Here is an 11,653-nt window from a genome sequence, read left to right as displayed (position 1 = left end):
GATGCACATCAGACGGCTCTTTTTTCTTCCTGGACTTGGTTAAAAAAAATAAAAACAAAAACAACAATTAGAATCCATCGAGAGGAATCGACGGGAGCAGATACACAAACTGTTTCTGTGCGATTGTATCAAATGAACGTTGTGTAACGTGAACTAACTGTAATGGATTAATTTTTTTTTTATTGCCTTTCTACTTTGTACGAACAGACTAGAACCAGAAAAACAGAAAAAAGCACGAGGACTTCACAATAAATAGGAAAATACATTTCGCCTGGCAAAATTACCAAATCCACTTCTACGCTCTGTTCAAATAGTTTACTGTACACCCGAGTTGGCTGCTACACTTGAATTATGGGATTTATCAAAAAAAAAGAAAAACAAACAAATACATTAATCCATCATTAAATCGCCCCTAAACAACCACTAAGAGATGAGAGCTGCTTCAAACTTCTTTTTAATTCTTTTTTTTTTTTAACTCTCTCCATCGTCTGTTTCTAACCTGAGAGGAAAGTTCAGTCATCAAACGCAACAGCATCCTCATTGTGTTTCCTCTTCTTTAAAAAAAACCTTCTCTCTGATTTGATGTGAGATTTAATCATGTTACATGTTGGGCGGCGGGGGGGGCGGGGGGGAGGGGGGGGGGATCTGAAAACAAAAATGTCAAACGTCTGTAAACTGTTGATCCTGCTGTGAACTGGGAACTGATTGTGTTTTAATGTGTGTGTGTTTAAAAGCGTGTGTGTGTACATGTGCTTCTCTTGGACACAGATACATGTGTAACATCTGTGAACAGCAGCAAGGCGACAGGTCAGAGACTCGTTCAGCTCGCGGTGCGACCACCTTCGCACCCGGGAGCCGCAAAGTCCGGAATCGAACTAGTTGGCATTTTCCAAAAAAGTCAAAAAACAACAACGGCTTCGGCGTCGAAGTCCCGTCGTCTCTCGTTTCCCTCGAGAGAGACTCAGTGTTTTATTTTTAATTTTTATATTCTTTTTTTGTTTTGTTTTGAAAAGTGCTCCTTCAGGGGAGAGGGGTTGGGGGGTAGGGCGGCCTGTGGTCCAATCAGGACAGTCCATTCCTGGAGAGGGGCGGGGGATGGAGGGGGGGGGAGGGAATGGCGATTCCTCAGACCAGGTGCTATAAGGACAAGATGGCCGCCAGGAGGATGAGGGCGGAGCTGAGAAGGAGCACCGAGGAGGGGCGTCGACCAGCGGAGTTGACGTCCCTCCGGGCCGGCTCCGGAGACTCGTGGCTGATTCCGTCTGAGGAGGAAGAGACGAGCGTTAGCGGAGAGAACAGCTGACGAGTGTGAGCGAGCGCAGGTGAACATCAACAAGTAGAACGAGGCGGGAGAATCAACAAGCCGCCGAAATGTCCCGGACGCTGAGTCGGAGTTTCACGTAAATTAAAAAACCCTACAGGTCGATGTATTACAAGTTTTTATACATGTAAAATGGTACGAAAATATAAAAACTTTTAAGCAAACTAATGACAAAGGTTTAATAGAGTGATAACGGCTCAGATTCATGTGTCACTGTGACGTCATCCATTGGTTTGTGAGCTGCTGTTTTGAAGCCTTGAGCCACGCCCACCCACACGTGCGACCTCCACCCATTGGACGCCACCAGCTGTCAATCACCGCACTCAGAATCAACTCTATACAGAATAAATAGTTTCAGAACAGCCGTAGTGTTTATCTACAGCTAAATGAAAAACTGATTTATCCTGGTTTTTGTTTTTAACAAACTATTCTTCATCAATATCTTTATGAACTTGTGACATTTTTAGCAGCTTAGAAGATTTAAGTGTCGTTCTGCTTTTAATTTAATTCTTCAATTCTTAAACCTCGGCTTCAAACCAGTCGTCCATAATGAAGTAATGAAAAGAAAACAAGAGAAAATTCAAAAGGAAATGAAAAAAAAGAAATGATGGGACACACAGACACACACACACACACACCCACACACACACACAGACACACACTTATCACATTATCTTGCCACCCACCTCTGGGTTCCAGTGAGTTGTGGTTGTTGTCGTCGAAGTCGACTCCTTCCTGAACGCTCCCGGAGTTTTTCACACAATTGTCTGAGGGCAACAAAGAGCAGATGTGAAGATTAGTGAAACGTCCTCACGTGCACGGCGGCGTGGGGAAGTGCACGGAGCAGACACAACAGCCTGGGACTCACTCTGAGGCCGGACGAAGACTTTGAGTCGAAGGCAGCTCCTCCTCCCCTTGTCGTCGGTGATGGAGGCTGTGGAGAAACGGGAGGGCCACACGTTACACTCAGTTCAAATCCCCTGAATGTGATCTAATCTGCGGCTGCGTCGTTAAACAGTGAAATGAATGGAAACCATTTTATACTGAAACAATGAAATCACGACTCTGACGCTGTCGGATACAAAACTTTAAGATTTTAAACAAAGCAACAAAAAAAAAGACTTCACTTCCACATTTTCAAACACAAACAATTCAAATAAAACAACTTTTAAATGTACTTTTCAAACCAAAGAGACAAAGTGTGACTTTGTGAGTTTTCCAGTCGCACTCGAGATTCTCCCTCTTCACCTGAGAACTCTCCACTCGGAAATCTACCTTCACTCAGACTCAGAATCTGAAGGTCGATGGTTTCCTCATCACTTCAGGTCTTTAACGACAGTCTGAAGGGCTTCGTCTCCACTTCCCTCTCGTCCCCGTGTAAAAGCCTTAATGCTCCGAAGTTTACGACATGAAGACGCTCAATGTCACCCTCATGTGTCCTGAGTCTAAAGTGGCCACAGGCAGATGTTCTGCTCACCTGCAGAACCTCATTCCCTCTGTTTCCTGATTGTTAAAGACGGAGATTTAATTAATTTTTTGAGTTGTTGTGATTGTTCTGCAGATCTAACAGAACTAATTAGTTTCGGAGAGGAGCTGGAGACCATGAGAGACGAGGACGTCTCCAGCTGGGACCAACGACTCGGCTCCTGTCTTCACTTTAGAACATTTTTATGTTCCTTCTGGTTTTACCTTCATCCTGTAAAAGATGCTCTCGACCTCTTCTCCTCTTGTGCACTGATACTCTGACCTCTCCTGCCGCCAGCCGAGCCACAAACACACACACACACAAACACACACACAAGCTGCTGCGTGTTTGGATATGCTCGACCCTGTGTTGGGTATACGTGCATGTATGTGGCTGTGGTTTCCTGAGTATGTGCATCTGTGCACGGACGTGTCCACAGTTTGTCCACACACACACAAACACACACTCCTCAATCCTTCAGCCAGACGCTCCGTGTGATGGATTCTGGACCCGGCGGTGAATTCCCCGGATGAAAGTAAAAACCATGTCGGTGTTTCCAGTGTCTCTCGTTTCAAAAGGGTCTCTCTCTCTCTCTCTCTCTCTCTCTCTCTCTCTCTCTCTCTCTCTCTCTCTCTCTCTCTATCAGATGACGTGCGGCTGCGAGCGCAGATAAAAATCATCTTTAAAAAACTCCACCAGCAGAGGGGGGGGGGGGGGGAAACAGACGAGAGAGGAACAGTGTCAGTCACGCTGCTTCTGTCTGTGTCAGCGGGTATCGAGTAACTTACCTCACCCCCCCCCCCCCCCCCCCCCGACAGAGGCCTGGACTCACTGACTCACGCTCTGTGTCTGATCTCCACTGGACTAAACTCTTCTATCTGTTTCTCTCTCTAACGGCTTCATTAAAAAGTCGAACCTGTGAACTGCTGCATGTGGACGAGCAGCTACTTGAAGGAAAATACAGAAAACCAACTGTCCACAGCTCCAGTTGCTGCTGCAACCAGCCGATCTACTGGTTTTCAACTGATCTCCCTGTGATTTCTTGACTATATTAAAAGTCTTTTATCTATAGAACTGTCACAAGCCAGGAAAGTGTCCCTTCGGTCCCAGGAGACGTCTGTAAAAGACTTATTCTGTCAAAGCAATGATCAAAAACCACAGAAATATTAAATCTATAACGATATGAAACAGAGGAGAGCTGCAGCCTTCTACAGTTCAGAAACAAACTCATGTTCACTTTATCGTTGTAGCTCTATAATTCAGTTAGTTATCCAGAAACTGATATTTAGAACAATGCACATTCACACTGTCCTGTCAATAGATGGATTTCCTACAATTTCACAAGGAAAAAAAGACATTGCAGCTATTTTAAAAACATAACTGCTTTCTGGAGACGAAGAGGTGAATTTGTCTGAGACGCATGTTTGATGGACAGTTGTCGTCCCTGGCTGCCGACATGATTGATGTTCTTATGAAAATATCAAATGTCAAAACGAAATTAGCTCCAGAGGTTGAGAGCAAAGATCTTCACATGTCCAACACCACCAACTGAAAGCTGCTTTAAACTTTAAAGTATTAAGCTGATTTTATACTTTTATATGTCCTGATTATTATCAGATTATTAATATAAGCGTCCCTGGTTAAATGCCAGATGTGTTACATGAATATAAAACATCATATTAAAGATGTAACCTGGCTTCACTTCTGACGAGCTGTCAATACTTGATCAGTGTTATTGATCAGAGCCTCTGAGCCCCGGCATCACTTCCTCACTTCAACACAACGTGGTGTGTCTTCCATGTGAATGTGTCTCTCACCTGTCTCACACCCTGAGGACACGTCAGAGCTCTGACAGGCTTCATTAAACAGCCTGAGACAAACAGGGACAGTGGGAGAGACGTCTGACCTTTAACACCGTGTGTGTTCCTGAGGTTTCACAATAAAAGCTCCAGAACGTGCACGGCTCATTTACGACTCATTACTTTGCTTTAGAAACTGATTCGTGCAGCTTTAAGTTCAGGTTGAAACCAGTTTAAACTGACTTCATGTGTCAGATGGATAAATATTGAAATCCCAGTTATCGGCCGTGTTCTTATTGTTTTTAAGAATTGAAGAACGTCTCTGTAAAGACCAAACAAGCTGAGGAAAACCACAGCAAACTGCAGAAGGTCTGATGTGACTCTTAATTTAATTCTTTTAAACCAAGTAAAGATGGAAGCTTCAAACACAGCACGCTGGCTGCAGCAGTAACAGTAGCTGACATTTAATCTAGATTTTAAAACGCGACATTAAAAGGTTGAAATCCACTGGAGAGGAACCTCGGTCTCCAGGGGAAAGAAACTCAGCCGCTCCTGTTTTCCTTTGGTAACTGATCGTGGTGTAGCAGGATATTGCAGAGTCATATATCAGCAGACGTCTCGTGGTTATTATCTGCTTTGATTTCTTTTATTTTCTGAAGCTGACAACACGATAAATATAATATTTGTTTCTGTACACGTCTCTACACTTTCTGCTGATCAGGGATCTGTGACTACAGCAGCAGGAGATGCATGTTCGGCTTCATCCTGATTCTTCATCGATCTCTGAATCAGTTACTGACAAACCTGAAAGTACAGATCACATGACCACAAACGAGAAAGAAGACGAGAGATTTATCTTCTTGGGACCAGCAGCGTTTTAAAAACTTTCTCCGACTCTCAAAGTAAACACAGCAACAGAGTCGAGTTTTAAAAAGAAAAGGTCGACGTGTGGCTGAGGCCTCGCCACCTTTCAAACTCTGTCCTGTTTGTTCTCGTTGCAGCTGCTGCAGGATCTTTCCTTTATTATCTCCCTCCTCTCCTCCTTCCTCATCCCCCTCTCTCTCTCTCATCTCACACATCACAGATTCCAGCACGCACACAATTATCCAACTGTCTCTCTCTCTCTCTCTCTCATGTCTGCCACGGAGGTCAGAGTCTGGGTTTTTCTGTCCTCGAGCAACTCACACACACACAGAGCCGTGCTTCAGCGTGAGGGTAACTCCAGCTCAGCCTGCAACTCTACACTGAGGCGTCAGTCAGGTCATCTGGACGCCGCCTCACCGCGGTCACACACTCTGTACACGTTGAGTCATGTGATCACCACGATCACGCCTTCAGCAACACGTTACTGAACACGCTGGGCTTCAGGCTCCAGTGTAACTTTGAGGTGAATCAGTGAGACTGTGACGTTAACACTGTGAGATCTGGTGTTTTTCTTGCGATGATCAGTTTAAGCCCCTTCAGTTAGAACAACACGCCGCCCTCCGAGGCCACGAGGAGCTCGCGGCGCAGACCTCGGCGTCATGGCGGTGACCTTTGACCCACTAAGACCAGCCGCAACGCTGATCCGACACCAGGCTTTCCCCCGGGTGTCTGTCTGTCTGCCAGACGGACAGGCCGGTAGCCAACTGCAGGTGTCATCTATTTGACGTGGCCCCGCCTCCTGTTCCCCCCCCCCCCCCCCCCCAACTCCAGCCCCGGGCAAGTGACAATCACCAGGACAGAGGACAAAGGAGCGTCTGTCTTCACGGAGACAAGCAGACGTGAACCTCCCGTCTGTGTCACTAACATGACCACTTAGCAGATTCCCAAACCGTGTTATCTGTACAACACAGGTATTAACTATCAGCTATTGTTGGCTTTGATAAAGAAAGACACTGTTAACACGTAATGTGAGTCAGATTCCAGCAGCTGATAAAACACACAGCTCCTCCACTGAGGTTCTGGATCTGATGGGAAGAAAAACAAGGATCCATCTGGAGAAAACGTGTTTTTTTATGTATTTTCTTACGGCATTAATATTCATTTCAAGACTTCCAAGAAAAAGTCTGAGTGAATAACGGATGAAATAAACTTTGAGTTAATCAAAGAAAAAAACGTTTAGAGAGTGACGACGGTTGGAGAACCTCAAGCTCTGGAAAGACGTCAATCTCCAGAACAAATTATAGGAAACTGCTTTTTAAAATATCTTGTTCTCTGAGAGAGAGAATAGAAAGTACAAACCTATGGGGATAGAAAATGTTTTCAGTAGGAAACCGAGCCTGAAATTCTAAGAAGGCGTTAAAGCAAAAAGTATTAAACAGCAGAAACCTGTTAGAACGTTCAGCTGCACTAACAAACATCTCGTATTAACAATGGATTCAATTACTTTGTTATGTAAAAGGAGTCGTTCACTTATTATGAAGAGAAGTATGAACTCTGCAGCTGCTTCAGGTCGGCACAGTACTTTAGAGAAAGTTTGTATTTTCCAGATCCGTGCATGTGTTTTATGTATTTCTACATGAAGTGCACCTATTGTCATATAAGTTCATAATACTGTATAGTGAAACACAATGGTAGAAACCACTTCCTCAAGCAGTTCCTCTTTCCAGCTACACAACTCCACACAATGAGAGCAAACACTGGTTTCATGTTGATCTCTGTGAGTGAGTGGTGGAGGCTTGTTCCCTGAGGTGTCTCCTTGTTGTCCGTCTCCTCACGGGAGGAAAAGACGTGTCCTCGCTGAACAATGATCTGATGGATGAGTCACGACTTTGAGTCAGAGAGAGAGAGATCGGTCCATATGGTCTGGAACTGCTCGAAGCCATATGGACACACTCTCTGCCATTCTCTCTCTCTCTCTCCCCCCCCCCCTCGCTCATTCTCTCTATCTGAAGACGATCAATCATCATCAAAGTCTGAGAGAAACTCGTCTTCTCTTTTTGTTTCACATCAACCGGGGCCAACGGAACAAATGAAGCGGACTTAACCAATATAAGACTTTTCTTATCGGCATCCAAGGTCTGTAACGTCATCTGTTCTCTGGCAGACAGAAAACCACAGCTTCCACTAACAGTCACATTTCATCCAGTGGGTCACGCAGCCTCAGATCCATCGGAAAATCTGATTTAGATTCAGTTAAACTTGCATCAGGACAATTCTGATGATGTAGATGACATGTAAGGAGAATCTCAGAATCATAATTTTAGATCTAGACGAAGGAAAATATTCGACTTTGGGTTAAAAGTGAAAAATTTCCCCAAAACAACCAAAACAAACTTTTTCGTTCAAATTTAAATGAAACTCAAGAACTTGAGACATGTTGCTGATGTCATTTCTTTAATAATTTTGATTTTAAAGCAGCTTTTCTGAAACACCTGCTCTGAGTCTGAAGGCTGAAAAGCTTTCGACAAAATCCTTTTCCCGGGATCTGATATTTTTCGTGATGCACCTTCTCTCCTTACGGTCGGTTCCTGGTAAAACTTCTGAAGTTCCTCTAAGCACTAGTATCGGCTAAATTCCTCAAATCTAGCGTGGAGCTGGCTGTATCTCATTTAGGCCTCGCTTCTGCCCCTGCAGGGCACTGACTTCACTTATGAAAACATGACTTCCCAGCTGCTTGTTTTCCCAAGAGTTCTCACGAGGATGAGGATGAGGAGGAGGAGGAGGAGGAGGAGGAGGAGGAGGTGGAGGAGGAAGCTGAGTTCAGCCAGTCAGCAGCACGGAGGGAGAGCTTCAGACGAGACCTCGACAGTAGATGTTTTGCTCCCTCAGGCTCATGTTTTGGCTCAGCCATCTTTCCAAGGACTTTCAAAACAAAAGCCAAACACTGCTGCCGTGTTTTCACAAGTTTCCGAGATTGAAACTGATTCCAAGGCGCTGATGTCAGACCTGGGTGGAGCCGGGTGTCTCTCACTCATCCTGATACAACACCTGAGCTCCTGAAGTGATACCGAGGGGAGAGGAATGTGAGAAGCTCAACAGCTTCGTCTAAATAAAAAACTCACTTCCCATTTGAGTAAATCAGAAATAAAATCACTGAGTTTTCAAGGCCATTTACAACATTATGGTAAAAAAAAGTACAATCGATTCTGCAACTACTCCCGGGTGGTAAGTGGATACTCACAGATATAGTAGTACTCTCTGCCGGGGCGGAATTCAAAGCCCAAGGAGAAGGGGGTGAAGAGCTGGAACTTCTCGGAGAACTTGAGCGGCCCGTTGGGCGACAGAGGCCTGTTGCACTCCCAGCGCTTGAAGCCCTTGGCCGTGTGGTCGCAGGAGCTGTAGCCGTCGTAGTTCACCATGTAGAGGATGTAGCGCTCGGCCCGCTCGTCCGCCACCGGCCCGGTGTAGTGCGGACAGTACACGTCAAGGTAGTCGTTGATGCAGACGTCGATGTGGTAGTCGCCCCGGTAAAACCTTAAAGAGGAGGAGGAGGAGAGAGGGAAGAGGAGTTTAGAACATATGCAGAGACAATTGTTTTTAAATATTTGGGGAGGAAATCGCATTAAAGTTGTTGTTCATCAACATGAAAGTTATTTCAAGAATCTGTTATTCAAAATAACAGAGCTAAGTATTCTGATGAAATACACCTCAAGCTTTAACGTGTGTGAAAACAGTTAAAATTGACATTTTTCCAACAAACTTCCTTCAAACTACAGACCTTGAAATTAAAGTTTTATATTTTGGTCCTAAAGTGTTGATCTCAAGTCTTGAATCCTTATTTTCATGATTTAAAGACGTCTGTGATGCAAACTACATTTCTATCAGTTTCAGTAAAAAAGGTGTTTATCAGATGTCTGTGATGTCAGTCTTCCAGGTCGAGGTCTTTCCAAGCACAAAGATAACTGCACATATTGAACATTTGTCTTTATGATACAAAGCTTCTTCAGTTCTGACGTTAGACTTCAGGGTCAAGAGCTGCGTTTCATCGACTTCAAGAAAAAACACATTGAAGCTGTAAATCAGGTTTTTTAGGTCCTGAGCTCTGAAAGATGGATTCACACGATCCCGTGTTTCATTTACACAGAAGGAACATGAGGCCACTTCGATTCAACACGACTGGAATCAGCTCAAACCACAGTGAACACAGATTGTGTTTGTCTGCATTGAAACAACCGTCATGTATCTGGTGTCGGTCGTGTGGTTCTCGAGGTTTAGATGCAAAAAGATACAGAAAACAACCATGTGATCACACGTCATGATAATGATTTATGAATCGTGCACACTTCCTCTCCCTGCAGCATGATGCTCTGTGGCTTTGTGCACATTTAAGACTCAGACACCCAGAATGCAGTGCTTTGCTCAAGGGCACATCAGAAACCTTGGGTATCTCAGCGAAGCCACAACAGAAGAAGAAATTGACTTAATGCGCTCGAACAAACTGAGGCCGGAGTTTAAAAAGACACGTTCACGCTGCGGCTGCTCTGGTTTTATTTACCCGGCCTCATCACGTCAGTCACAATCATCCCAGGCCTCTCGTGGGACTCCGATGAAACCCCCCCCCGCCGCGGCACAACCCTCCCACCACACACACGCTAGTCAGTCCTAAGCCATATATCAACGTTAGTGCTCAGAGGTGATGACTTATGCTGGTGCTGAAATTAAAGTCCCCTAGCGTTACAGGGCTAATCCCCTGGTTAGCATGAGCCTGTAGCAGCTTTAGGAGGATCCCTCTGCAGAATGAGATTTTCATTAGCCTGATATGACAGCTTAATGAAGGAGCCCCTCGTGGAATCTCCGAGTCTGGGAAAGTGAAGCCCGCTCTCGAGCCTCGACTCCACACAGACCCCAGATCTGCCGCCCGGTGTTTACTGTAAACCCAGTGGACAGGAGAAGGGGCGAGAGAAGAGCGGCAGCGAGAAATGCCAGGTATTCGTTCCAGTGATTGGAAACATATATTCCCAAAGGCGCCGTATAAGGTTGCATTTCTGAGGCTCTTAGTGGAGACGGATTAGGGCTGGAGGGCCGGATGGTTGTGTCTTCATGGCTGCTAATGGCCCCCGAGTATCACTGTCCTGCTGCGGATGTCTTCAATGCTCCGGCTCTGTTCCCTGACACACTGAGGGCCCGACAGCAGAGCCAGGGAACCAGACATGCAGCCGGGGGACGATCCGATACCAGTGAACTCACCGCCGCACCACAGGGGGGGGGGGTTCACACTGACGTTAGGCCATCGCTGGTCACATATCGGATATTACTCCTGCCGCTCGCCAAGAGACGGAGTCGCAGTCAGCTGATCTGAGGCCAGGTGTGACAGGGAGGGAGGGGCGGAGCCGCAGCTGTTGGTGCTGACACATACATGTTCAGGCTTCGTGAGGCATGAACAGCATAAAGAGAGGTGTGTGCTCGCCGGGGGGGGGGGGGGTATCAGGTTGTCACTGCACAGATTGTAAATGTGCTGCCGGATTAGTGGCCGTCCTACTGGGTTTGCAGGGGCCACAGATGAGCGGATGTGTGTGTGTGTGTGTGTGTGTGTGTTGTGGCATCGTCGGCCATATTGTAATCTGTTTCCCTCTCTAATTATAGTCTGTTCAGGAGGAGAAACCCAAGCTCTTGTTTTCTCAAACAGGTTTTTCTCCTCGCTCCAGTCCCAGCTGAGTACTTTGCCTGCCCCCCCCCCCCCCACCCGGGCAGCCGGAGCACGGCCTCCTGCTCCGGAGCTGCAGGCCGATGTTATGACTTCCAGGGGTCAAGCTGCTGCACAGTATCGTGTCCTCGCCCAGAAGCGCTGTGGGACGTCCCGCTCTGTCCTCCCGTGTCTGGACTAAGCCTCGAATGTTAGCTTCAACCTGCCGAGTGTCAGCGGCTGTCAATCAAACGTGACCCAGGAGGAACGAGTGAGATTAGTCGGGATTAAGAAGAATTTCAAACTCAAACCTCTGGAGGAGAAAGGTGGGAAAAGAGTTTGTGAAAGTGACCATGAGCCTTTTCAGACCTGAGGGGGGGGGGGGGGGGGGGATGATCCTCTCCTGATAATCCAGACAAATTGAGACATCACTTTAACAGGATGTTGCTCTAGAATTTGAAATGTTATTTTAAAACTTCCAGTTTATTGTGCTGGGAAATCAGAAAGATCGACAACTCAAA

General features: G+C 46.0%; 1 protein-coding gene across 1 annotated transcript in view; it reads right to left on the bottom strand.

The window, feature by feature from the left end:
• Positions 1–1,131: 1,131 nt before the first annotated feature.
• LOC128424926 (ephrin-A5b) overlaps positions 1,132–11,653 on the bottom strand; it is a 61,036-nt gene continuing 50,514 nt past the window's right edge. The window contains exons 2-5 of the mRNA XM_053411373.1: positions 8,691–8,983; positions 2,190–2,255; positions 2,008–2,088; positions 1,132–1,262 (exon numbers count right to left, since the gene is read on the bottom strand). Of these exons, the coding sequence (XP_053267348.1) occupies positions 1,138–1,262; positions 2,008–2,088; positions 2,190–2,255; positions 8,691–8,983 (565 nt within the window). The 3' untranslated portion in view covers positions 1,132–1,137. The remainder of the gene's footprint in view (positions 1,263–2,007; positions 2,089–2,189; positions 2,256–8,690; positions 8,984–11,653) is intronic.

Source organism: Pleuronectes platessa, chromosome 19 (assembly GCF_947347685.1).
Source record: "Pleuronectes platessa chromosome 19, fPlePla1.1, whole genome shotgun sequence".
Taxonomy (NCBI): domain Eukaryota; kingdom Metazoa; phylum Chordata; class Actinopteri; order Pleuronectiformes; family Pleuronectidae; genus Pleuronectes; species Pleuronectes platessa.
Note: the sequence above shows the minus strand (reverse complement) of the source record. Positions and strands in the feature narration are given on the sequence as shown.